Genomic DNA, 25,356 nt, shown 5'->3' with positions numbered 1-25,356 from the left:
TTGGGCAAGGTGATTAACTACTTTTGGTGAATATGAGTTGAAGTGCATAAAGCACCAGGTCCATAATTGTGCTCAGTAAACATTAGTGCTTTTTCCTTTTCTCCCAACTCCAGTCAAATAATGTAGGAATAGACTTGCCATGCATGAGTGCAAACTTATTTTGTTTTTACCCTGCCATTTTAACTATAAGGATGTTTTGTCCCCATTGTCTTGACTCCTAAGAGCATTTGTGTGTATGGTTTGTGTCTGTTTGTATGTGTGTATGTTTAAATAACATACAATAAAATGCACAGATCAGTTAATAAGTTTTGACAGTTGCATACACCCATGTAACCACATCCCCCAACAAGATAGAATATCTCCATCACAGAAGGATCCCTTATACCCATATTTTACCCCCAAATCCTAAGCAAGCATTTCCTGATTTAAATCATTGTAGTTTAGTTTTGCCTGTCCATTAACTTCATATAAATGGAATTACATTGTTTTGTTTTTTTTTTTAAGATTTTATTTACTTATTTGACAGAGAGAGACACAGCAAGAGAGGGAACACAAGCAGCGGGAGTGGGAGAGGGAGAAGCAGGCTTCCCACTGAGCAGGGAGCCCGATGCGTGGCTCAATCCCAGGACCCTGGGATCATGACCTGAGCCAAAGGCAGACGCTTAATGACTGAGCCACCCAGGCGCCCCAGAATTATGTATTTTTTTTAAGGGAGTTCTGCTTTCTTTTACTTACCATAGTAGTTTTGAGATCCATCCATGTTTTTGTGTATTTCAGTATATACCCAGCAAAGTCCCCTAGTCTCTCTGGTAATGATCAGATCACTTGTCTCTTCCCAAACCAGTCAGAGAAAGGACACAATTACCATAATTGGTGTACCTAATTAAGGTCCACCTCCTAGGGCTCAGGATAGGGTCACTTTCTCTGATCATGTATCCTCAGAAGAAGGCAAACACCAGAAGTTCATTCTTTTTTATTATAGCATAGTATTGTATGAACATACAGCAATTTGTTTATCTATTCTCCTGAGCCCCTAGATTTTAAACAGTTTAAAAAATATATTTTTTCAATTGGGAGTCATTTACTCTTGCTATACAAATTGGCAGAGGACTGGTAAGTTTACAGGAATTTTGCCACAGGGTAGGTCAGAATTTTTGGCCTCTAGCATTGTCTTCTTTCTCCTCCATGGTATAAGAGGGAGAAAATGCCCTTCTGTCTCTGAGTATCCCCTATATAATATATTCTTTTTGGCCTCATGCCTAGAAAGTTGTTTATGAGTTGATGGAAGGATATATAATTTCACTGTGCTCTGGAAGGTACTTACCTTGGCAGTCAAAAAATTTATGGGGAATATGTAGTATTCTCCCTGAAAAAATTGCCAAATCTTGGCTCCCAGTCATCCTCCCCTGTATCATCCTATTTCCTCACTCCCTCTCTTTGCCCCCCACTTCTGGCAGTCCCCTCTGTGCAGCTTTGAGCCACTGAGTGTCCTCAGGAGACATTCTCCCTTAAAGTTGTGCTGTTTGCCTGGATGAAATGTACAGTGTGCACAGATAGGTTGTAGGGAAGCACATATCTTGGCTCTCCTGGGATGTTAATGTCTTTGCTTTGTTCTAGTTGAGTTACATGTGAAATAGTTCCTTTCTTCTTCTGACTGCCCCAAGCCCTTCATTTCCTCTCTATACCAAATAAACCATGAAGAGTGGAAATTACTTCTCTGCTTTTAACCCTTTTCTACTAGCTTTATTCGTGCTCCTTAAGACTTTTTTTTCAGTTAATAAATTGTCTTTGTCTTGTCCCTCACCTGGAACCTTCACTTTTTGCATTGAAAAATTTGTTTCCAGGAATTTTTTGCCCCAAGAGAAAGGAGAGACTTCTACTTAGGATTGCAGGACTGGCAATGTTAGTTAAAGGTTATTTTGTATAACAAAAGAGAGCCTCAGCTCAAGAAATATGATTTTGAGCTCAGTGTATCTTCCAATGGATCTTGACTCTGAATAGTAACACTCTGACCCCTCATAACCAGCCTTTGTTAACTTGAGGATAGCTTCTTTTATCCTAGAAGCAAAATGGTGAGGAAATATGGTATTTGAAGACCTGACTTAGGAAGCAGGGAGTGTTTAGAGAAAGAAGTAAGATAAAGTTGTCTCCTGTAAGGGGCTGACATGGAAGGGAGATTACGCTTGTTCTTTATGACTTGCGCAGAGAACTAAACTGGGGCCAGTGGCAGAAAGTAACCGGAAGGTATCGCCTCTTTATAATTTCCCCCGAAAAAAGGTTTGTAATATGGAGGAGAAGACTTACCTTCACTAGGTGTATACAAACAGGGTCAGGACAATCATTTTTCAGAGTTATTGATGATTCAAGAACCTGATTGAGGAGGACTATGGATATAGAAGGATGAAGCTAAATGAGAAAGCTTCTGAGTCCCCTTCCAATTATGAATTCCATGATTCCTTTGTATCTTTGGTAGACTTTCCATTTTCTGCCTAGTCTTTGAATATCTGTCCCCTTAATTAGTGGAAGTATTGCATAAAGGTTAATAAAGCAAGTGCTAGAGCCATATTTCCTGGCTTTGAGTCCTGCTCTGCCATGTACCAGTTGTATGACCTGAAATTATTTAATTGCTCTGTACCCCAGCTTACTTATCTATAAAATAGTGATTATAATAAAATATATATCTAATACGATTGATGTAAGATTAAATGAGATACATAAAACACTTTAGGATAGTGCCTGACAGTGTAAGCACTCCAAAAATTTTAGCTGATATCATCTAGCTCTCTGTCAGTTATTTCTACTTCTAAAGCTAGGCTTGTCTGTCTGGTCCAGATAGTCCCTCTCTTCACATACCCTTTCTGATTATCTCAGGTTGCTTTTGGCTAGAAGGAACAGTAAACTCAAAATAGCTTAAATGATAATAGGATTTATGACCTCACATATCAAGAGGTACAGAGCTAGGAGGATCCAGGTTGACTAATTCAGTCTGCCTCATAGCATCAAGGATCCAGGCTTATTTTCTCTGCTCCACCATCCTCCATGAGTTAATAGAATATTGCAATCCAGGCATCATCTGTACACAAGACTACCTTCAGCAAAAGATAACCATTTTTTCCCTAGTAGCTTTTTTTTTTTTTTAAAGATTTTATTTATTTATTTGACAGAGAGAGACAGCTAGAGAGGGAACACAAGCATGGGGAGCGGGAAAGGGACAAGCAGGCTTCCCAGCCGAGCAGGGAGCCCGGTGCAAGGCTCGATCCCAGGACCCTGGGATCATGACCTGAGCCAAAGGCAGACGCTTAATGACTGAGCCACCCAGGCACCCCACTTTTTTTTTTTTTTTAATAGAATGAATACCCTTTCTTTGAAGCTCTTCATGTCGCAAAGTCCTCTCATATTTCACTGGTGATGACTGAGTCGCTTGTCCCTTCCTAAATCAGTCACAAAAAGGAAAGAGAATTACCATGATTGATCTAGCTAATTAGGATCCACCTTCTAGGAATAGGGTCACTTTCCCTGATCATGTGTCCTTTGACGAAGGCAAACACCAAAAGAGAATCTGGGCTAGATTGTTATGTGTGGAAGAAAGGGGAGATTTGGGTAGTGTGCTAGAGTACCTTTTTCTCTGCTATTGCATTTTCCTTGGAGTAAGAATTACTTTATTTTACACAGCCTTTAAGAGGCTGGTAGGCTGTCAGTGGAAATGCCTGTCAAAATTCTTAAAAGTGGATGCATCATTAATCACTGTCTGTTTTCTGAGGGTTTTTAAGAATCTAAAGCTCAAGTTTTTCTGTTTCTCAGTGAATGAAGGAAACCATGTAGCTCCTTAAAACTGCAGTTGGAATATGTGACCGTATTCCACAGGTGGGGCTGTTATGAAAGACCTTTTTTTGTTTAATTTTTCCCTTAGTGCTTTGGCTGAGAAACAGTGTTTAGACACTGTGAAATTAGTCTAGGTATCCAGATAGTTGAGCCTTTTCTGACTTATGTGTGAAAAGGAGCTGCAAAGTTGTCATTCTGATTTGAAGAAGTATTTGAAGAAGTAATTGTTGGAAAAAGAAACACCCAGCTGCTTTATATTTTTCCATATCACCTTCCCCCTTTTTAAATTTTTTTTATTTTTTCCTTTTTTTTATTGAGATATAATTAATATATAGCTCTGTGTAAGTTTAAGGTGTACTACATAATGACTTGACATACATATATACTGAAAATGATTACCACAGGGACGCCTGGGTGACTCAGTCAGTTAAGCATCTGCCTTCAGCTCAGGTCATGATCCTAGGTACCTGTGATCGGGTCCCACATTGGGCTCCCTGCTCAGCGGGGAGCCTGCTTTGTTCTCCCTCTGCCTGCCGCTCCCCCTGCTTGTGTTCTCTCTTTCTCTGTCTCTTGCTCTGACAATTAAATAAGTAAGTAAGTAGGTAAATAAATAAATAAATAAAATCTTAAAAAAGAAAATGATTACCACAATAGGTTTGGTTAACATTCATCTCCTTATATAGCTACAAAAAATTTTTCTCCTTGGGATGAGAACTTTTAGGATCTACTCTTAGCAACTTTCAAATATACCATACAGCAGCATTAAGTATAATCATCATGTTGTACATTGCATCCCCAGTACTTATTTGTCTTCTAACTAGAAGCTGGTACCTTTTTGACCACCTTCATCCAATTTCCCCTTTTGCCAGCCCTCACATTCTCTTTCTGACAGAGAAATTTGTTTGAGTGTATTTAAGCCTGAAAAAGAAAAATACTGAAGGTCTATTATGTGGTAAAAGACGTAAACTTAATTTTGTGTGACTCGACAGCAGATTTAGCATCAAGATTGAAACAGTACATAGCTTATTATAGGGAGCAACTCTGTAGTAATAAGACTATTTAAAAAATAGTGGGATGATCCCTTGCCAGGAGTTTTCTAGGAGAGGCTTGCAGGACCCTCTGAGGAAGTTCCAGAATGGAGTTCTGATGTGGGGATGGTGGCAGGGGGAGGTGGGATTGCATGAAGGCATATTTAAGAACCCTTACAATTCTGATTTCTATTGATGTTTCCCAGCTAAGAGATATGGAAAAGACACGTGCTGAGTTTTATTACACTTCAAACTGAAGAGAATGGGTGCTTGATGTACCTATGGGAGAAAAAATAAATATATGTGTATATGCAGTTTCCATGTACAGCCAAAGATCCATAAAGCTCCATAGGTTATAACTCTTTTATAGAATCCTCTAGGTACTGGATCCAGTTAATTAAAAAATAGAATATTGGCCATTTTCTTGTGTAGTCAGTTTCTTCCAGTATTTGTCATCTTAAATTCAAGTGTATGACTATGATTATATGAATGACTCTGGTCTTTTAAAGGGCCTTTATCTAGCCCTATGCAAACTAAGTGTCTAGGCAGCTGCACAAGTCAGGACCAGGTGAACAAAGCAATAATCTTATAGACTATCTAATTTATGCTAGGATGAGATTACTGTGCTTCTTAAGGAGCCTTCAGTGTCTTATAGTTTAAACTGATTTGAAGGAGGAAAAAATGGCTGGTGTGACAGTTTTCTTGAATCATTGCTATTTGTTTGTTTGTTTGGCTCAGTTTCTAGGGCCACATGAAATAAATATGATGTCCGGGAGGGTTTCTAGTCTTATCTTTGTAAAGGAGGGAAAGAGAAGTATTCAGGATTGAAGGACAGTCTGTAATCTATGGAAGGAAAACCTCTACAAACTTCTGTTTCTGAGTGTGTGCTTGAAGTACTGTGTTCACTTCATTACAGGATTTTCCAGGTATCCAGAGTAAGTGATAAAGAGCTGGCTACCCCTGGAGTACAGAAGCTCTGTCTCATTGGGAGGCCGTAGAGTGACTGAGCCCAAATAGTGAATAACAAAGCAAAGATTCTCTTTTCCTTCAGGGAGAGACCCAGTCTTTCTGAAGGATAGCTGACTGCCAAGTTCTCTTACTTCTTCATTGCTTAAGATAAAGGAAAGAATTTAAGAGTTTATAACCATCATCTGATTTTGTTGCCTTTTGATGGGGGAGACACTTAAAGTTGGTAACATTGTTGTGGTTTGTGGTAGCTGTGGAAGTTCTCCCTTGGGAAAGGAGAGTGGTCTTCTCTGGTGGTGAATAGAGCTTTATAATATACTTTACTTCTTTCCGGAGAGAGTCTGGTGCTCAAGCTGAAAATGTAAGCAAATTTCTATAGGAAATGAGGGAGGGCAAATAAAGTGCTAAGAGGACTCATACTACATTGCTTTAGAACTGGATCCTGGTGAATCTCAAAATAATTACCAAGAATCCAGATTTGTATGATGTAAAATGCTGGCGAATGCGAACTAATCTGTAGTGACAGAAAGCAGATCAGTGGTAGGTTGGGATGGTGGAGAGGGGAGGAAGGGCTTACAAAGGAGCAGGAAGAAACTTTTGGGGTGATGAATGTGCTCACTATCTTGATTGTGATGATGGTTTCACAGGTGTGTGCATGTTTCATAATTCATCAAATTGTACATTTTAAATATATGAAATTTATTGTATGTCAGCTTTACCTCAATAAAGCTTTTATTATTTTTTTAAAGATTTTATTTCTTTATTTAACAGAGCGAGACACAGAGAGGGAACACAAGGGGGGAGTGGAAGAGGGAGAAGCAGGCTTCCCGCAGAGCAGGAAGCCCGATGCGGGCTCAATCCCAGGATACTGGGATCATGACCTGAGCCGAAGGCAGATGCTCAACGACTGAGCCACCCAGGCACCCCTATTATTTTTTTGTTTTTTTTTAAGATTTTATTTTTAAGTAATCTCTACACCCAACATGGGGCTTGAACTCACAACCCCAAGATCAAGAGTCGCACACTCCACTGACTGAGCCAGCCAGGCGCCACTACCTCAATAAAGCTTTAAAAAAAAAGAAATCAGTCAATCAGTCAGTCAATCCTGGGTCAGCATTTATCCAGGGACCCTTCTGTACGTTACAGGGTGGCTGCTGCAGACTAGTATGTGAAATGCAAGTCTTGTGTGTATGTGAAGTATGGATAAATAAACTCCTGTTTAATGCATTTGATGTTTCTTTAGGAGTCCGTAGAGGCTACTGTATTATTTTGAAGAAGATGTCTAACAGTAACACTACTCAAGAGACCCTGGAAATAATGAAAGAATCAGAAAAAAAACTGGTGGAAGAATCTGTAAATAAAAACAAGTTTATATCTAAGACTCCAAGTAAGGAAGAAACTGAGAAAGAGAGTGAAGATACTGGTTTGCGTCAGGAGACACAGGTAAGGATTAGAAGTGCATCATATGCACACTCATTATACCTGAATAGAAATGTCATCATAATTGGCATTGGGAATCTGTAAGAAGCCAGTCACTTGATTCTCCCTAAAAGCCCAATTTTCAGCTTTCAAGAACTATCTCCTTCCCTTTTTGTCATAGAGTCCCTAGTGAAGTTTAGAGAAGATAGTAATTTCCTAATCCATTTGGACCTTGCTACATTTGATATTTTTTAATATCAAAAAATGAACTGTATACAAACACATATTTAACAAGTCATAATATGGCTCATACAATAAATTCTTGAAACTTCAGCTGCCTGAAGTTTTACACACGGTGTTAAATTCATATCCTGGTTGTGTTAAAACAGTCAGCATTTTCTGGGTCAGAAATAATCTCTGAACTTGCCACTTGGTAAGTGAGTGAGAGGAATTTCACTCTTTGGTTGCCATGTTGTTTTCCATCCAAATTCATAGTGCAGTGCAGATATGATGGCAGTAGGTAGCCAGCCAGGCTTCCTCCAGGGCTCCTATTTGGTACCCAGGCAGCTCATCCTCTGAGCCTCCTCTGGTTTACCTGTTCCGGTCCTTCTCTTCTCTGTGGTCACTGCTAGTGTCCTCTGTTACCCAGACCCAAATTATGTAAATCCTTTCCTTCATGCCCAAGGGTTAGACTGGTCATTCTTACATGCTTAGGAGATAGACTAACCATAATAAGTTAGTTTAAAAAGCAATGGCGGCAACATTTTTTTTTTTTAAGATTTTATTTATTTATTTGACAGAGAGACACAGCGAGAGAGGTGACACAAGCAGGGGGAGTGGGAGAGGGAGAAGCAGGCTTCCCGTGGAGCACGGAGCCTGATGTGGGGCTCGATCCCAGGACCCTGGGATCATGACCTGAGCCGAAGGCAGACGCTTAACGACTGAGCCACCCAGGCACCCTGGCGGCAACATTTTTGAGGGTTTAGAAAGTTGAAGCATCATTTCTCCTGACAGCCCAATTCATCTAGGCCTTTTCTTCTTAAAAGATTAAAACAGCAACAACATAAAGGGACAAATTAAAATCAGACAGCTCTCTGAAATATTTTGTTCTCTGGCTGCCTGCTTTTCTACTGTCTTTCCTCTTACAATTTGCGAGATCTCTGTACTGGCTGCTTTTCTTTCCATTATCCTTTGCATGTGAGTTGTCATTCCTCGCCCCTCCTTCTAGAGTTTGTAGAGACAATCTGCCACTGTTCCAGCTGTACTTCCAGCCTCGACTGATACCAATAATGAATTTTAAATCCTCAGGACAGATTAAGTGATGAATGTTTAATTATGTGCTGTCATGTTATCTGGAAGATGATAATTAAATGAACTTTTGGGTCCAAGTTGTTCTCAGGAGACTATTTGAAGTGGTGTTCTAAACTCCTGTTGGGTGTGTACTCCTTGAAGATAAGCAGAAAAGACAGGATGTATATAGGTGTTATACACCTTACGGACACTCAGTTCAAAAGTGTCTTCACCTGTATATACAAATAGGTCGTGTGGGAGGTTGGAAGGGGAGCCTGCCTCTGACTTTTTGCGGCTTCTAGAGCAGGGGGAGCTGCTGCTGCCATCTACTGGAGCTCCTGCTCCTTCTACAAAGTCTTTAGTTTTGTCCCACCCTTCAGAATCCCTCTCCACTCCACCATTTCCCAACAGATCATGTGCCCCCTCAACAACACTAAACATTCTGCTCTTTCTCCTACCTTCCCGGCCCCCCCCCCCCGCCACTCATACCCTGGAAGTCTCCCCAGGGATCTTACTGATGCAGTCAAGGGAGGGCCTGTTATGAATTGGAGCTGGAAAGTTTGCAGAAAGGGGACTTTCCTTACTTACACTGTGTGAGACATATTCTTAGAATCAGCAATTGGAACTCAGAACATCTTTCACATGGAAACAGTATTATAAAAGGCAGGTTCTGAGATTGAGTTTAGAATGGGCAAATTAACCCTGACCTACTGAACTTAGCGGGGGTCCTTCAACCAACCCATACCAATTGGGTATGACCTCCTAGCTCGGCTTTCTGCCTTTAAACTTGTGGTCCTTTTGGATTCATCTGCCATACTGCTTTAGAAATATGGCCATGGAATAAAGATCTGATTATGTTCATTCTCTTCAAACATGCTGTGTGTCTCATTGTCCTAGGCTAAGACCCAGATTTGTCAGCATGACATATTGTGACCTAATCCCTTGCCTGGCAGCCGTCCGCCTCTGGCATCCTGTGCTTCAGCATTATCTGATTCCTTGGTCCTTGTTACAAATAAGAGCTGAAAAGTTTGGAGAAAGCATGCTTTTGTACATGCTTTCTCTGCCTAGAGTGCCTTCCTTGGTATTCTTTCCTTGGCTTCTCCCAACCCCTGAACCTCCCTTGTCAAATCTGCCTGATACCTGTTTATCCTTCAAAACTCAGTTCAGATGTGTCTTTCTCTAGGAAGCCTTCCTTGACAACCTTACTCACCCATTGCAGGTCTACCCCGTATAATTCTTCGAGTAATGTCTGTCTGTGTCTCCACAGAATTACAAGCTCATTGAGGCCCAGGATTAGGTCAGTTTGGGCTCACCATTGTATCTTGAAAGCCCGATGCAGTTCTTGGCAGGCACTCGGTGTCTGTGAACGTGTGGGTTTGTGAGTCGCCGGTCTGGGTTAGACACTTGTGCTGTGTGCGCCTGTAGTGCCGCGCGGCTACTTCTGTGCTGCACTTAACGTACCGTATCGTAGTCGTCTGTCTGGCTGTCTTCTCCAACAGTGCCATGAGTCCCTTTTGGACAAGGTGTTCTTTAATCTCTGTATTCTCCAGTAGGTAGCATGGTGCCTGGTACGTATTAGACTTTCAATATGTGTTTGACTATTACATGGAAACTATCCATTCTGGGAAATAAGCAGATTCATAAATTGCTTGTAGGGCTATAAATTGGTGTAACCTCTTTGAAGGGCAATTTGGCAATAATTTTATTAAAAATTAAATTAAAAAAAATTTTTTTAGTGGACTACAGATAAACTGTATTTGTAGATATACTTAGTGGTATGGTCATTGAGGCATTGTTTATACTAACAAAAGATCAGACACATCCTAAATGATGGAGTTTAAGGGACTGGTAAAATAAATTATAGTACAGCCACAGAGTAGAATACCATATTAGACATTAAGAAAAATGGTAGATCTTCTGTAGAATAATATCCATGAAAAAAAAGTTTAAAGGCAAGGTGTGTACAATATACATCTATTCGGGTTTGTTTGTTTTTTTTTTAAGATTTATTTATTTATTTGAGAGAGAGAGAGCACAAGCAGCGGGGAGGAGCAGACTCCCCACTGAGCAGAGAGCCCGACTTGGGGCTCGATCCCAGGATACTGAGATCATGACCTGAACCGAAGGCAGATGCTTAACCGACTGAGCCACCCAGGCACCCACATCTGTTTGGTTTTTAAAAAAAAGAAAAAAAAAAAAAACCTGTATATACATATGTACAATAAGCTTATATATATTCATAAAAGATCTATGGAAAGATTATAAGAAAGTCAGTACTACTTGATCCTCTAGGAGAGAACCAGGTAGCTGGGGGACAGATATGAAAGGAGACTTACTGTTGTATGTACCCCCATTACACCTCCTGAATATTTGTGTTCTGTGTATGTTACTACCTTTTTGAAAAAACAGTGACAAATACTGTTTCATATTCCCAGACTATGGCTCTTCCTTACTGTAACATCTCTTACATTGACCAGATTCATCATCATTTCTCACTCTTTCCATCCACCTTTCCAGTTCTCCATTTTGCATTGTGGCGGTTTTGTTTGGTAACTAGTGAAGAGGACAAAGGAAAGAGAAATCCTCACCTACTCAGGACTATGCTGGTACTCTGCTTCTGTCTTGTTTCCCCTTCCCCACCCACCAACCTCAGTTCTCTCCCCACCCCAGCGGACAGTGAGTTCCATTCCAGACATGTGAGAAGCCCCAGGTGCTTCCTCCCATACAAAACCCTACCATACTTCTTCCCCAAAGCCCCCATTTTGACTTCTCAGCTGTTCAGAAATCCTATCAATGAATTAGTCGTTTCTTCTCTCATCTTACCACAGGCCTTCATTCTTCATCTTCTTCAGCTTCTATTCTGCTCCTTACCCTCTCTTTTTACCCTCCCCTCGCTCTGGAAGTCTTGTCCATATCTTCCACGCTCCCTTATTTTTATCCTGTCCCAGACAGGCTATAAGAGCCACCACCAGGAGCTTAGAACTGGGAGAATTCTCATCTTCAGGGAAGGAGGCAATTGGCAAGAAGAGTCTTGTTTGCATATCAGCAGCCATGGGGACAGGTGCTTTGGGTCTCTCAAGTTAGAACTCTGAACATGTTATCCTATAAAGATGTTATTGTAAGTGATGATTAAGGGCCATATTGCCTGTACATTATGGGTTAAATAGGCTCCTGTGATCATGCTTGGGTAAAAACACTCTGTCATGCTATGGTAGTGACATTTCCAGAAGCCGCCTAATCAGGAGAGGATTCCATGGTTTATCCAAAAGTAATTTTTATTAACCTATGAAGTAGGCCAACCAGTCAGTGTCTTCCTATTCATTTTCTTCATGGTAAGTGGTGATTTGTATGTAGGTGGTCTGTGGTCCCTTCTGTGTCACAGTTACTAGAGTTGTAGCAAAGGGGAGACAGCCACACCAAGTGGGTCTCATCATAGTTTATCTCTTGTAATGGTTTTACAGTTAGTGCTTTTTCTTTGTAAACTTGTATTGTTTTTAAGCTAAATGTTGATTTTCTACACCTTTAATATTTTCTAATCCCCTTCTAACAGAGGCGGACATCCAGCCATGGTCATGCCAGAAAAAGAGCCAAGGTGAGAGCCCTTTCTATATACAGTAGTCCCCCACACTTATCTGAGGTTTCGCTTTCCACAGTTTCACTTACTCCTAGTCAGCCACAGTCCAGGAGCGGATGATCCTCCTTTTGACATATCGTCAGGTCAGTAGTAGCCTAACGCTACTTCACAGTGCCTACATCGTTCACCTCACTTCACCTCATCACGTAGGCATTTTATCATCTCACATCATCCCAAGAAGAAAAGTGAGTACTGTGCATTAAGATATTTTGAGAGAGACCACATTTATATAAGTTTATTACAGTATTATTAACTGTTCTATTTTATTGTTGTTGTTACTGTTGTTAATCTCTTACTGTGCCTAATTTATAAATTAAACTTTATCTTAGGTATGTATGTATAGGAAAAAACATAGTATATATAGGGTTTGGTACTATCCATAGTTTAAGGCATGGCATCTACTGGGGGTCCTGGAAAGTATCCCAGGGGATAAGGGGGGACTACTATACCTTCCTTTCTACTGTTATTAGTAATGTGTTTCACAAATGGACTTATCACTAATATCTAATTTATTTGGATTATATACAAGCAAAGTTTTTCTGCCTGCCCTTCATGCTCTAATTGTGAATGTATGCACACACACACATTTCCTATTAGAAGGTTTGGCTGTATTTTTCTCTACTGTCTCTAGTTCAGTTACAGTCTATTTCTGATACCCAGCCAGAGCCTCTCACAAAGCCTGAGCAAATTGGTACTGGTTCTGCTGTAAAGCCAGATTCTCTGTTCACTTCTGGTTTCTCTAGGAGTACTATATGAGTGTTTTCTTTTCCTCCAACATTTTTTTCTCATTTATCCTTTAGGAATTTATCCTTTATAAATCCTGCCCCATTAGTAGAAATGACTCAACACTTTTGGACATCCTAAAAATAAAGCCTTTTTTGGTGGTGGTGGGGTTACTTTTTAGGTTGGGGCAGGGAGGAGGAGGAGGATTTTGTTTTTAATCATTTTATGATAAAATTAGCACATCACAGATTATTTTAAGCAGTGTTATCAGGGAGGACTATATGTGTTAGTATGTGATGGTTTTTTAATTTTAGTTGGGGGAACAGTAAAATATTAAACCTTTCTTGCAGTGAGAACAGTAGTCACCAGAGTAATTATTAAGGGTGTCTACCCCATTCTCCCCCAAAAGACAATGGCAGAATTTGGGGGTGGCTCAGCCAGTATATGGCCTGGGTTTGAAGAAGACCACAACATCAGATAAATTGACTCTGTGTCTTGCCTGACATGGCCTAATCCTCAGTGAGGGGTTGATGTTAAAGTTCACAACAGAGGGTGTTCACTTCTATTTCACTCCCACCCAAACTTTTTGAGATAATAGACAGTTATTGTGTCCATTTTACAGATGAGGAGACTTGGATTTATAGAGACAGAGTGAACTTGACATGATATTCACTAGTAAGTGGCAGGGCTCTGCAGGAAGTCAGTTCTTCAGACTTGCAAGTTCTTTTCACTATACTGCACGACCAGGAACACATGCCATGTTTTATGCTGTTGTATTCATGGCAAATCTTGATTTTATTATAAGAACTCTTAGTAAATGTTTATAGGTAGATTTCTATAATTTTTGGCTTTGGGGATCCCTAGGAGAGCAATGATTTACAAAGTGGATTTCAGATTTTTTTGGTATTCTCCAGCCAGCAAAAGTAAACCAAGTGTATTAGCTTCTTATCACATTAAATCCCAAATGTTAGGAAGTTTTCTTTCTCTTTACTCTTTTCTTAGACACTTCTTTCCACACTCTTGCCACCTCAGGTTTAGAGTCATTTAGCATTTATTGTCTGCTGTGCTCTAGGCACTATTTATGCTATGTACGTTTATATACTTTATGTCACCTAATTCTCAGAAGTCATCCTTTAAGTGTTTTTGTCCCCATTTTATTGAGGAAAAACAGAGACCCAGAGAGGTCAGGTAATTTGCTCAGGGTCTCTCATAGCTCATGAGCACAAAAGCAGGAGTTGAAGCTAGGACTTCTCATGCTTAAATCCAGTGTCTACTAAGCTCTGCAACTGTGAATTTTCAGTAAACTTCTGGGTCTGAAATTGGAGTATGGGCTAGAGAAAGGGGGAAGAGCTAAGTGAAGTGGTTTTCCTATCATCTGTTCAAAGTAGCCATTTTGTTTTTATGTTTACTAATGTAAGTAGGGAAATTATCTTTGAAGTAAATAAGGAACTGGTGAGTAAGTCCTCTTTGGGGGAAGAAAAAGAACAACACAAAAACCCTACTTAATGGGAGCAGCAACTAACAGAGCCAAAGAGGATACCCTTCATTCAGTGAAAAGCAGCTTTCTGAATGTCCACCAAGGGAATGTATATATTTGGGTTTTTTTTTTTTTTTTCAGTCTAATTCCAAGCTGAAGTTGGTGCGCAGCCTGGCAGTGTGTGAGGAGTCCTCTGCCCCATTTGCTGATGGGCCACTAGAAACCCAGGTAGGTCCTTTATCAGAGTAGTATAACTTTTGAGTTTGGCAGTTGTTTGGTAAACTGTAGTGTAACAATCACAGCATCAACATTAGACTTGGAAATGGGGGTAGAAGGAACTTCAAAACAAGTGGTTGCAGTAAAGCAGGGCATGGTGAAAGCATAAAGTATAGGTCTTCACACCTGGACCACCCGGGATGATACAGACAAGGAGATCCCGGGGCTGAATCTTGTTTTCCCACCCACACTTCCCTCTGGCAGTTAGAACCATTTCCATCCAGTTCCTATGCCAAGAACAGCCAGTGTAACTTGAGCTCTCCATAGAGTGGTTGTGATTGTTGGCAGAAAAGGCTTGGCCTTCTACCCTTTTGGTAGAACAAAAGCTTAAACAATTTAATTAACAAAATACTCTCTTCTTGGGGCATCTGGGTGGCTCAGTCGTTAATCATCTGCCTTCGGCTCAGGTCATGATCCCAGGGTCCTGGGATCGAGCCCTGTGTCAGCCTCCCTGCTCCACGGAAAGCCTGCTTCTCCCTCTCCCACTCCCGCTGCTTGTGTTCCCTCTCTTGCTTTGTCTCTCTCTGTCAAAGAAAATCTTTAAAAAAAATACTCTCTTCTGTAAGAGAATGCTGCCACCCAAGATTTCCCTTCTTTGAGATTTCGAGGGAGAGTAAAATCCTGTGGGAGAATTAAAATCCCATTTCCCCTTTGATTGTGTTCTTCTTTCCCCTTATCCAAGGATATAATTCAGTTGCACATCAGCTGCCCCTCTGACAAGGAGGAAGAAAAATCCACAAAGGATGTCTCTGAAAAGGAAGACAAGGACAAAAACAAAGAAAAGGTCCCAAGGAAGATGCTTTCTAGAGGTGAGAACTTTCCCCACCTCTCGTGTGTCCTGGGGTCTGGCTCTGCAGTGCCCTTTCCTTCCATCTTGGAGCCTGGCACCCACTGACCGTACTGGATCAACAGTTTCTAGTGTGCTGCTGACTTTATGGTTGCTTGGGGAGGTGTCTGACTAGGTTACTTTCTTTGATGCTTTAGCTAATCCTGCCTTAGAGGCTCACATGCTGCAGAGAGCTATTCCGTTAACATTGGCACTACCTATAAGAGGACATTGTAGTTAATTCTGATTTTATTTCTGCTCTGGAATAAGTAGTGACATGAGTCACCACTAGTAGCAGATCCTCCATATACCATTTATATTTTGGTTTTGGGATGCTGGGAGTGATTTTTTTAAATCAGATTTGCATCTAATTATTAAGTTCTCCTTGGTTTTAAACTCTTGGGCTGGTAGCAAAAAGACCTGGTCCATAAAAATTATAGTTGAGAGGAAAAAAGGCAACCTTGGGATTAAGATTTTATAAAGCAATAATAAATGATTAACATTTGAACCTGTTTGCTGAGATTCTCGAAAATGCAGTTCTGACTGCTCTTACCTGGAATTTATTTTCCTTAACTTGAATAAAATCTGCTTTGCTTCGGTCAGGACATTCAGCAAATAATTATGGTAAGGTAGCTTCTCAGTGTAATACAGCACTATGACCCAGATTCTACCTTCCATCACTGTCATGGGGAATCTGGCAGGGGAAAGGGACCTGGCAAATCAAGTGTCATTCTGGTTTTTAAGCTAAAATCCCTGGAGTTTGATTTTACTTTGCTGTGATCTCTCCTGATTGGGTTGTGGGTTTCTGCTTGGGATTAGATTTCACGCAAGGCAGTTTCATTTATTTTAAATTTCTTTTGTTGTGTTGGTTCTAGACTCCAGCCAAGAATATACAGACTCCACTGGAATAGACCTACATGAATTTCTTGTAAATACACTGAAGAAGAACCCAAGGTAAAAACATTATTTGATGGAAGGGGGATAGTAGGACCCAGCAGGATACCTAAAAGGACAAGTAGTTTCTCAGGATTTTTCCATTATTCAGATCTATGATGCTCACCCCCGACCACCATTTCCCTCTGTGAGGGATTCAGAGTACTTTCTTGTTGGGGTGTCTGCTTTCAGAAGAGCTGAGAAAAATCTGTGGAAGGAGAATGCAGAGACAAAGAAATATGAAGTCTTGGAAGTACCATTTAAAAGCATAGAAGGAAAAATAATTGTTATATACATAAGCTAAATCATAATTGTTTTAAAATTGTATAAATAACCAGATGGAATGTAGACTACTGATTAGATTTATTATAAGTATAAAGTATGTGTTTAAATGAATATGGCTGCCAACAGAATTAGGTTTCTGATAAGGAAAACAAAGTACATGATTAGGAGCTAATCCTGCCTTAGAGGCAAAATGTATACTTGATTGTTTTTCTTTTTTAAAGTAATACAAAATATATACTTGATTGTTTTTCTTTTTTAAAGTAATGTAAGACAGGCCAGCGAGGCTCAGCAGCCTTTGTGTTTTTGTCCGCTTTTGGGGTTTGGATCTATCCCCCTCTTCAGCTTCTGTAGCGTGCAGGTTTCAATGCTTTTAATGTCTATGGGAGGGCTGCTTTTTGTTTTGTTTTGTTTTAATCTTTTTTTAAACAGGGACAGAATGATGCTGCTAAAATTAGAACAGGAGATTCTGGAATTTATTAATGACAACAAGTAAGTTACTTGAATGAAATACACGTTTAGAGGTGGGAGGGGGCACTGAAAAGAAATTCAGGTACAATTTTAGGATATTCCTCTTATTTCCCTTAAAGTCTGAATTTTGAAGTAGTTACTCACTGGGAACCAAAAGGAGTTGAGAAATGATCAGAATGTATTAAAAAGTATATGTGACCAAGTGAGGTTTTTAAGTTATTGCATAGACTGGAGTTGAAAAGAATTGATATCTTTTTAGCAGCTAGCCCTTGTCCCATATTTAGTTATTCTTAAATTTCTCCCTTTTTTCTTTGTAGAATATCATCCAGGTGGGGGAGACCTAGAGCTTAAGGAATAGTCTTAAATGAGGGTAGTGCATTAGAGCGATCTACAAAATGCTATAGATAAAGAAGCTGAGAGAACCTTTTTGGTTCCCATTTGAGTAAGGATCTATCTTCCTTATAACATGTCTGTTTCTCCTAAGAAATTCTCCACTTTAGACACTTACAAGAAAAATTACAATTGGCTATTATTGCTGTTGTTTGTCCTTATTTCATTTTTTCCCCTGCTTTCCCTTCAGTAACCAGTTCAAGAAGTTCCCTCAGATGACCTCATATCACCGGATGCTATTACACCGGGTAGCTGCCTATTTTGGGATGGACCACAATGTTGATCAAACTGGAAAAGCTGTCATCATCAACAAAACCAGTAACACGAGAATGTAAGGGAGGAGATCACAGATTGGGAGACTTCCCTGGGATAGCCTATGGGGTGAAGAGGAAGGTATAGGATCAAGATACCCCTTTCCGGGGAGGAGACAGTAATGGAGGGTTATGTTATCAATTCCTATGCTTCGTGAGGACTTGGAGATAGATTTTAGAGGCACTGGTGTTTTGTGAAGACTAGCCCCTGGCGTCTCTTCACCTTTACTGATGGGACAGGTATAACTTTAGAAGAAGACAACTTATATGTATATGTATAAAGAATAGACCTTGAGGATTTCATTGTGACTTTTTGGATGCCTGACTCCAGAAATCCCCTGAAGGGAAATTGTGGAATTTAAGAGTGCTATATCAGGAGGTCTGCTTCCTAACAAAAGCGTCTTTTTCCTTCCTTCCTTCTACGTTTCTCTCCCAACCCCAGCCCTGAACAGAGATTCTCAGAACACATAAAGGATGAGAAGAATACAGAATTTCAACAGAGATTCATTCTCAAGAGAGATGATGCCAGTATGGACCGAGATGATAACCAGGTGAAGAATGGAAAGGGGTGGGCTTATATAGAGAGATTGCAGTAAGAGAAACTGGGAGGGGAGAAGAATTTTTGTGGGATAAAGAAAATTCAAAACATCTTAGTATGGAAAATTGCATTGAGTTATACTGAGTTGGCTTTGGCTTAATGTTGAGGACTGACTACACTTGTTGAACTGAATGCTGCCCTCCTAGCCCCAGAGAGACATGGTGCTGAGTTTTGCTGGGTTTTCTCATTTGGCCTAGAACTCCCTGGTTCTGCCACTGACTTCTAACTCATGTCATTTTGGGACAAAGCAAGGTCCCTCCCTGCTTCAGCCTTGATTCAGCTGACGGCTTCATTCTTTTTTTCTTTAATAGTTAGGAATTTCTTTGGGAACCACCAAAAGCTACTTTATCCCACTTCTGTCTTATCCTAGCTCAGGGCTAGCCTTGGACTGGCAAAGTTGTGATGTAATATACCCACTTATAAAGATGTTTCTGATCCCTTTCTGCAAACTCCTTGTTCTTTTCCCAACTCCTTCTACCAAGGTGAGTGAGTTAATTTGACATTTGATGCTGGGAGTCTCAGGCAGTATCCCCTTTTTAATCCATTCCTGTGGGAATAAGAAGTGAACAATCTGCCTCATCCCTTCACTCATGGGCCTGGCTGTTGCCCTGACTTCTAGCCTGCCCTTCAGATAGTAAGGTTTTTTTTAGGGATTAGTTTTCCCAGCCACATACAGGGTTTAGATCCAGCCAGCTTCTGCTTGACCTCCAAAGGAGGTTAGGTAGAGAACCAGGATTAAGGTTTGAAGAACATGGTTGGGTAGAGCCAATATTAGTCTTGCTAATTAATGATAACTGTAATAATATCTTACCTCTAGAGTCAAAATTAGTTTTCTTGGGATATTGTATGGTCTTGAGACCAGGACTTTTCCTGCTTGCTACTTGAGTATTTGAGGGAGTCCTTTTGAGAAAAATGCCATTACCTTTTGTGGACAAACCACGCTGGGTCTGATTGAAAACAAACATACAAAAGACAAAATTTAAAAAACAAGAAAGAGCCTTTCCATCCTGATGCCCTTCTCTCCATTTTCCCAAAACCCTTTTTCTGTGGATCAGGAATTATTGAGGCCTAGAGACACATTGGGGCGGAGTGGAATCTGTCCATATTATGAACTTTTCATCTCTCAGCTTCAGGCTCGATCCATAGTAGGGTAGGCTTTATGCATTTTCTGTCTATGATATTAATAATAAATACAGTAATTGTTATTTCTATTGAGTGTTTTCCCTGAACTAGACTCTGTTCTAAACACATTATGTGCATTATCTCTTTTAATTGTCTCCACAACCCGGTGTAGGTGGGGTTATTAGCTCCACTTTAAATATAAGAAAACTGAGGCTAAGAGGTGTTAAGTTACTTGCCTGAAATAACATTACTCAGAAGTGGAGAGCTGAGATTCTGCCTGGGACCTCAAAGCCCATTATGCTCTTGCTACTCTGTCACTGGCTCACTAGTGTTAGGGGCACTTGAGGTCCTACATCTTCTTGGAATGGGATTTATAAATGGACATTTAGTAGGATTTAGGTTCTTAAGTCTAGTGAGAATTAAATCTAGTCAAAAGTTGATACTCCTGAAGTTATGCCTGCCTCTGGTGAGGGTCAGGAAGAGCAGCTTAGAGCAGCGGCCTCCATGGCTGCTTCATCGGAAGCTTTCAGAGCCTCTGGGTTGAAGGTCGGAATCTTTCATACCTGATGACATTCATTTGATGGGCTATCTCCCTCAGAGCATCTTGCCTTCAAGAGCAGTATGGAAAAGGACACTGTGTACACCCTACCCGGGACAGTGCTCACAACTCACAGGCCAAGAGAGAAAAACCATGATGGAGAGTGGGGCGGTAGGCTAGCCAGAGGTGGTGATCTGCCCAGCTGTCCCTCATCACCTGTCTGTAGTTTTCAGAGAATTTAAGGTTCTCTATCCTGCATTTCCTTCTTTTCCCTTTCTATCACTCTCTCTCTCTCCTCCTTCCACCATACCTTAATTTGTCCCTTCCTTTCCCTGTCCATCCTTCTTTCTGTTCTATTCTCCTTTTCTTTCTCTTTTCCTCTTTGTGTTGCTCTGTTCTCTTTCTTCTCTATCTCTGTAATTTCTATCTCTTTCCCTCCCTCCAAAGGCTGAAGTTAAGATGAGAAAAAGTGCTTAAGCTTTTAGGTTAGCTTCACTTGGATTTCATTCCCAAGGCCCTCTTCGCTGAGCTGTGTGTGACTTGGGTCTTCAGGCCATGGCATTAGTGAGTAAAGAAGGGGTAATATCAGGTGCTAGTTTGGTAAAACTCTTCTCTACATTCAGCTCTGCTAAATACTTGTTTCTTCTCCCTCTCAGGCTTCCTCCTATCCCTTTCTTTCCCTCCAAAGCAATGTTGTTTATTCCCTGGGCTATTCTCTTGATCCTTAGTATCTGATTACTATAAGGAAGCAACCCAATCCTTATAAATAGTTGTTCTTGACACACTGGGTGGGGGTGGGGAGATGAAGAGGTTCCAGTCATCCAGAAAACCTGATCTCCCAAACTGCATGGTCAGATGTACCCAGTGAAACCTGTCCGACACTGGAAATTTTATTTCTTTTTTTTTTTCCATTTTTTTGATGGCAACTGTAAACTCTCCCGGTTTCTCTTCCTTGCTGGTGTGCAGTGAGCTTGCAGTACGAGGAGAACTTAACTAGCTTAATTCTGCTCATCGATCTAGATCAGAGTTCCATTGCAGGATGGAAGGAGGAGCAAGTCAATAGAAGAGAGAGAGGAGGAATATCAAAGGGTCCGAGAGAGAATATTTGCCCGAGAGGTAAGTGTAGCTTCTGAGAGTTGTCAGCCCATAGCTTTTAGCTCTTAATCTTTGGAACTGTGATTGGAATGAACCCTCCATAAATGTTTTGTTGTTGTCTTTTTTTTTAACCAACATCAGCCAGCCCCAGTTTGGTCTCTCAAATTAAATGTGGCTAACTGGGAAGCTGCAGATTTTTATTTGTATTATTTTTAATACATTTTGCTGTATGGCATACAAAGAGAACAAATGGAATGGCTGAATTTGGTAGATATGATTAGACTGAAAATAGAAATGGTTTTGGCAGGGCTTATGGAAGGGCCCTGACTCTTGCCTGTCAATCCCTTTTCCCCTTTACCCTCTTTCACTTCCACTATCCATTTTAGGCATCTTTGCTTCTAAGTGGAAGACTTAGTGTCCACACAGCCTATATACATCCATCTTGTTTGGCCAGCCTCATTTTTAGGATATGTTGGTGGTTGTTAGAGCACAGGTCTGGCATCCATTCTCTGAGATCCACATTCCACATGCACAGAGGGTACCACTTACTATTCCCTCCACTCTCTATCTGAACAGGAAGTCTCTTTCTTCCTATATTTCCTACCTTGCTTCTTAGAATAGGATGGACTCTGTGGGCCAAAAGGAAACATGATCATTTTAGGCAACTTTGTTCTTAAGAATTGTGGGCCATATTAAATATACTTGGTACCCCTGTATTTGGTGGCCTTTGCCTAACAAGACTAGAGAGAAGTATAGCAGAAATTCAGGAAAGGCTGTAGATAAGCAAGAGAGGAACAGATCTCCAGAAAAATGTAGGATCTGGATAGCAGCACTATCTTACAGTCAAATTAACAAAGGAAAAAGAGCCAGCCTCCCTTTGTAGTCAAAAGATGGCCAGTTCTAATCAGTATACTTTGATGAACACTACTCTCCTCTCATTTCCCCACTCTCCCCTCCATCAGCAAGACAAAAAATACATTTCTCTTTCCATCATCACCTAGTTCAGAAAAATATTTTCTCTGACTTCAAGATAACTGAACTCCTCTATGAACTTGTTCCATTGTCTCAGGAGACCCAAGTGTTCCAAGGATCCTCCCTGGGGAGAGATACACAACAAATCTCCTGGCCCAAAGTCCAAGGAGAAGGAATCATCTTAGCTTCTGTTATATAGACTGCGATTCTGAGTCAGAAAAAAATCTGTCCTCCAAATTATCCAACCATAGCTCAAAGAGGGTTCTCTACCTTTACCTGCAAACCAGTTGGGTGAAATGAGAGGAGAGAGGTCACTTGTACATGGCTGTGGCCGGCAATGACCTTAAGTTGTGGACAGAGCAGGTTGGTGGATGATAATAACAAACATCTATATACTGCTTACTATCTTTCAGACACTGTTCTTAGCATTTTGCATAAATTATTTAATCCTCACACTAGGTCTCTGAGGTAGGTTGCGATATTTTCCTCATTTTAGAAATGAGGGTCTGAGGCATAGAAAGGTTAAGTAATCTTAGGTTGATACATGAACTCAAGCAAAGCAGTCTGGCTCCAGAGACCATGCTCTTGACCCCTAAAGTAAACCACCTCTCCGTAGCTTGCTCTGCTCTGGGCACTTTAGATTAGGAAGTACCAGTGACATCATAGCTTAGCTATCTGTGATGTGCTACTCTGCTTCACTCATGCATGGTAAATGACTGTCCCAATGTGCCTGCCATTCGCGAAGCCATGGGTGCTCTGAAAACACAAGTAACTTTTAATAAGGTATTGCGGCTAATTAGGAACAACACTGGAACATATCTGTTTACAGCTGTAACAAAATCCCAGTTAGCTCTTCTCTCCTTTTTTCTCCTGATTTCTAGTCTCTCAAGCCTCTACTAATATATGTATCCTTTGTTAAATCCTTGCGGATTTACCACCTTTCATTTCAGCACTTCCTAACTCTTGCTGTGTTAGAGGCATCAGGAATCTCAGAAGGTCTAGACAAGGAAATATGGCCAAAGCCCACCAAAATCCAGAGATTCCAGTGTGGAGAGGAAGCTGGCCAGGCAGAGGGAGCTGGTGAAGGGTGGAACTGTAGGTTGGGGCGGACGGGAGGAAGAGGCAGGCCAACAAGAAAGGGAAGTGGCAAGAAGGGTGTTTGGATGGAAATGCTGCCACCGCAGCCTTCTCTGGAGCCTGAGCTGCCCCGCGTAGGCTCTGCTCTTTGTGGAGCCCACTCTGCTCAGCAGCTGGACACTCCGGGGGCCTTTTTCGAAGGCTTGGGAGTGCATCATAATGCTCACTTCACTCAGCTCAGTGGCTTTGTCAGGAAATGATCCCCCAAAAGGATTGTTTTGGGCTTTTAATTCTTTCCTTTTTTCTAGACTCCAAAAAGTACCTGCTTCCCCAATTTCTTACTCTCCTTGGGTCTCAGGTCAGGTCAGAATGTCTTTTCATTTTGGCCAGTGTGGAGGATAGAAATGGAATAGTCACTGAGGATGACTTCCAAAAAAACTAAATTTCTTTCTCTTGTCTCCCTTTGCCCTTCCCTTGATCATACTCTGTAGGACTAAGCACAGCAATTATTATGCTCAGCTTACCTCTAGAGAGAATAAATTTAGAACTAAAAAGGAAATAATAGGTTCAAACTTTCCTCTTCCTCCTTTCCATATCAGCGTCTCTTTTTAAACACTCTGTGGGAAGGCTAAAAACACTGAATGCTCTTTCCCACTAAAGGTGAGAGGTCAGATTGGGTGTGTGGGTGTGGGTCATCCTGTCCCTGCTCCCTCTCTCCCTGTTGGGGGGTGAGCTTGGTTTGAGGACCTTGGGTATTCATAGCATCACGGACACCCTTTTCGGTTATGCCATGCTGTTTTCTTATAAGTTATTTTCCGTTTTCTCCCCTTCACCTAGACTGGCCAGAACGGATATCTAAATGACATCAGGTTAGTACCACTTAGCATGTTCCCTGCTTCTCATTGAGCTTTGTCAGTGAGGTTAATATAATCCTGTAATGATGCTTTTCTTTGATGTTAACCAACAGACTCTCCAAAGAAGCCTTTTCTTCTAGCTCTCACAAGAGAAGGCAGATTTTTAGGTACCTCTGTGTGATCTATATCTCTCCTTGTTTTTGTTTTTGTTTTTTATTTTATTTTGCTGTAATCTTTTCAGCGGAGTGAGTTTGCTCCATGCATGGCTGCTTGTGGAATAATTCAACTTGTGGTTTTTGCAACATTGGATATTTTTCCCCATTAAAAGAGAAATGGCTCCTGCTCAATGACTTTATTTTTGTTGTTGCTGATTTCATTTTAAGTTGTGGATAGGTGGTGAAGGGGACCAGATAGGTGTGTCTGGGATAGGTACTGCTCTTTTCCAAAAGTTTGCTGGAATTGGGCATTTGGGGAGGATTTCAACATGTATTTATATCAAGGTAAAAGAATGGGTATCTTCTGCCTACCTTTTCTGAATCTATGAAAGATGTGAAGAGCTTATCCCTGACCCAGCGTAGGGAATGTTTTATATCTTTAAGAAAGAATAGTATGCACACACACATATAAAAACACAAACATCTCTGTCTATGTAGTTTTCTCTCTGGGACAATGTAATCTGTAAGATGGCCTCAGAAAAACACTTGTCTGCCTTAGCATGGACATAGAACACGTCTTTTTTTTTTATGACTGTCCATGACTTGCTGTTGACATGGGTGAAAGCTGCTATATTAACTTCGTCGGGCCTAATATTCTCCATGTTCCACGAAGCTGTCACGAGAATCTCCCTTTCATTTGATTTTCTCAGTCCCACTCCAGAGGATTACAGAAGGCCGTGGTAAGAGAAGCACTTCATTAGGATCCTGTCTGGCACCAACTCATTTTAAGTACATTCTTCCCATTTTACCAATAGAAAAACTATGGAGTAGAGAAAACCTGAGTATTCAGTACTAGGATTCAGGTCCAACCCTTTCCAAAGGGCTTATCTCTTTTTGAATCCTGAGCTTGATAGGAACTAATTAACTGAGATTAGTTAGAGCTCTCATTTCCAGTACCTCAGTTGTCCCTTCCCCCTGTGTCCTTTCTAAAGCTAGTCAAACCACGTAGAAATTTGAGTTGCAAGATTTCTCATTCTTGGAATGGGGCATTACCTCCTTTTCCATATCTCTGAACTCTTTCTCCTAGACCATCCCAC

General features: G+C 40.8%; 1 protein-coding gene across 17 annotated transcripts in view; it reads left to right on the top strand.

Moving 5' to 3' along the window:
- R3HDM2 (R3H domain containing 2) overlaps positions 1–25,356 on the top strand; it is a 154,547-nt gene that overhangs the window by 105,268 nt on the left and 23,923 nt on the right. For 9 of the 17 annotated variants that reach the window (XM_078076164.1, XM_078076158.1, XM_078076161.1 and 6 more), the window contains 11 exons: positions 7,060–7,259; positions 12,076–12,117; positions 14,501–14,587; positions 15,318–15,444; positions 16,337–16,415; positions 17,109–17,168; positions 17,728–17,868; positions 18,291–18,399; positions 21,127–21,222; positions 24,088–24,119; positions 24,218–24,271. In XM_078076164.1, coding sequence (XP_077932290.1) covers positions 7,095–7,259; positions 12,076–12,117; positions 14,501–14,587; positions 15,318–15,444; positions 16,337–16,415; positions 17,109–17,168; positions 17,728–17,868; positions 18,291–18,399; positions 21,127–21,222; positions 24,088–24,119; positions 24,218–24,271 — 992 coding nt within the window. In that variant the 5' untranslated portion in view covers positions 7,060–7,094. The remainder of the gene's footprint in view (positions 1–7,059; positions 7,260–12,075; positions 12,118–14,500; positions 14,588–15,317; positions 15,445–16,336; positions 16,416–17,108; positions 17,169–17,727; positions 17,869–18,290; positions 18,400–21,126; positions 21,223–24,087; positions 24,120–24,217; positions 24,272–25,356) is intronic. The other 8 variants (XM_078076151.1, XM_078076156.1, XM_078076152.1 and 5 more) reach the window with 4 other exon arrangements.

Source organism: Halichoerus grypus, chromosome 6, assembly GCF_964656455.1.
Source record: "Halichoerus grypus chromosome 6, mHalGry1.hap1.1, whole genome shotgun sequence".
NCBI classification, from domain to species: domain Eukaryota; kingdom Metazoa; phylum Chordata; class Mammalia; order Carnivora; family Phocidae; genus Halichoerus; species Halichoerus grypus.
Note: the sequence above shows the minus strand (reverse complement) of the source record. Positions and strands in the feature narration are given on the sequence as shown.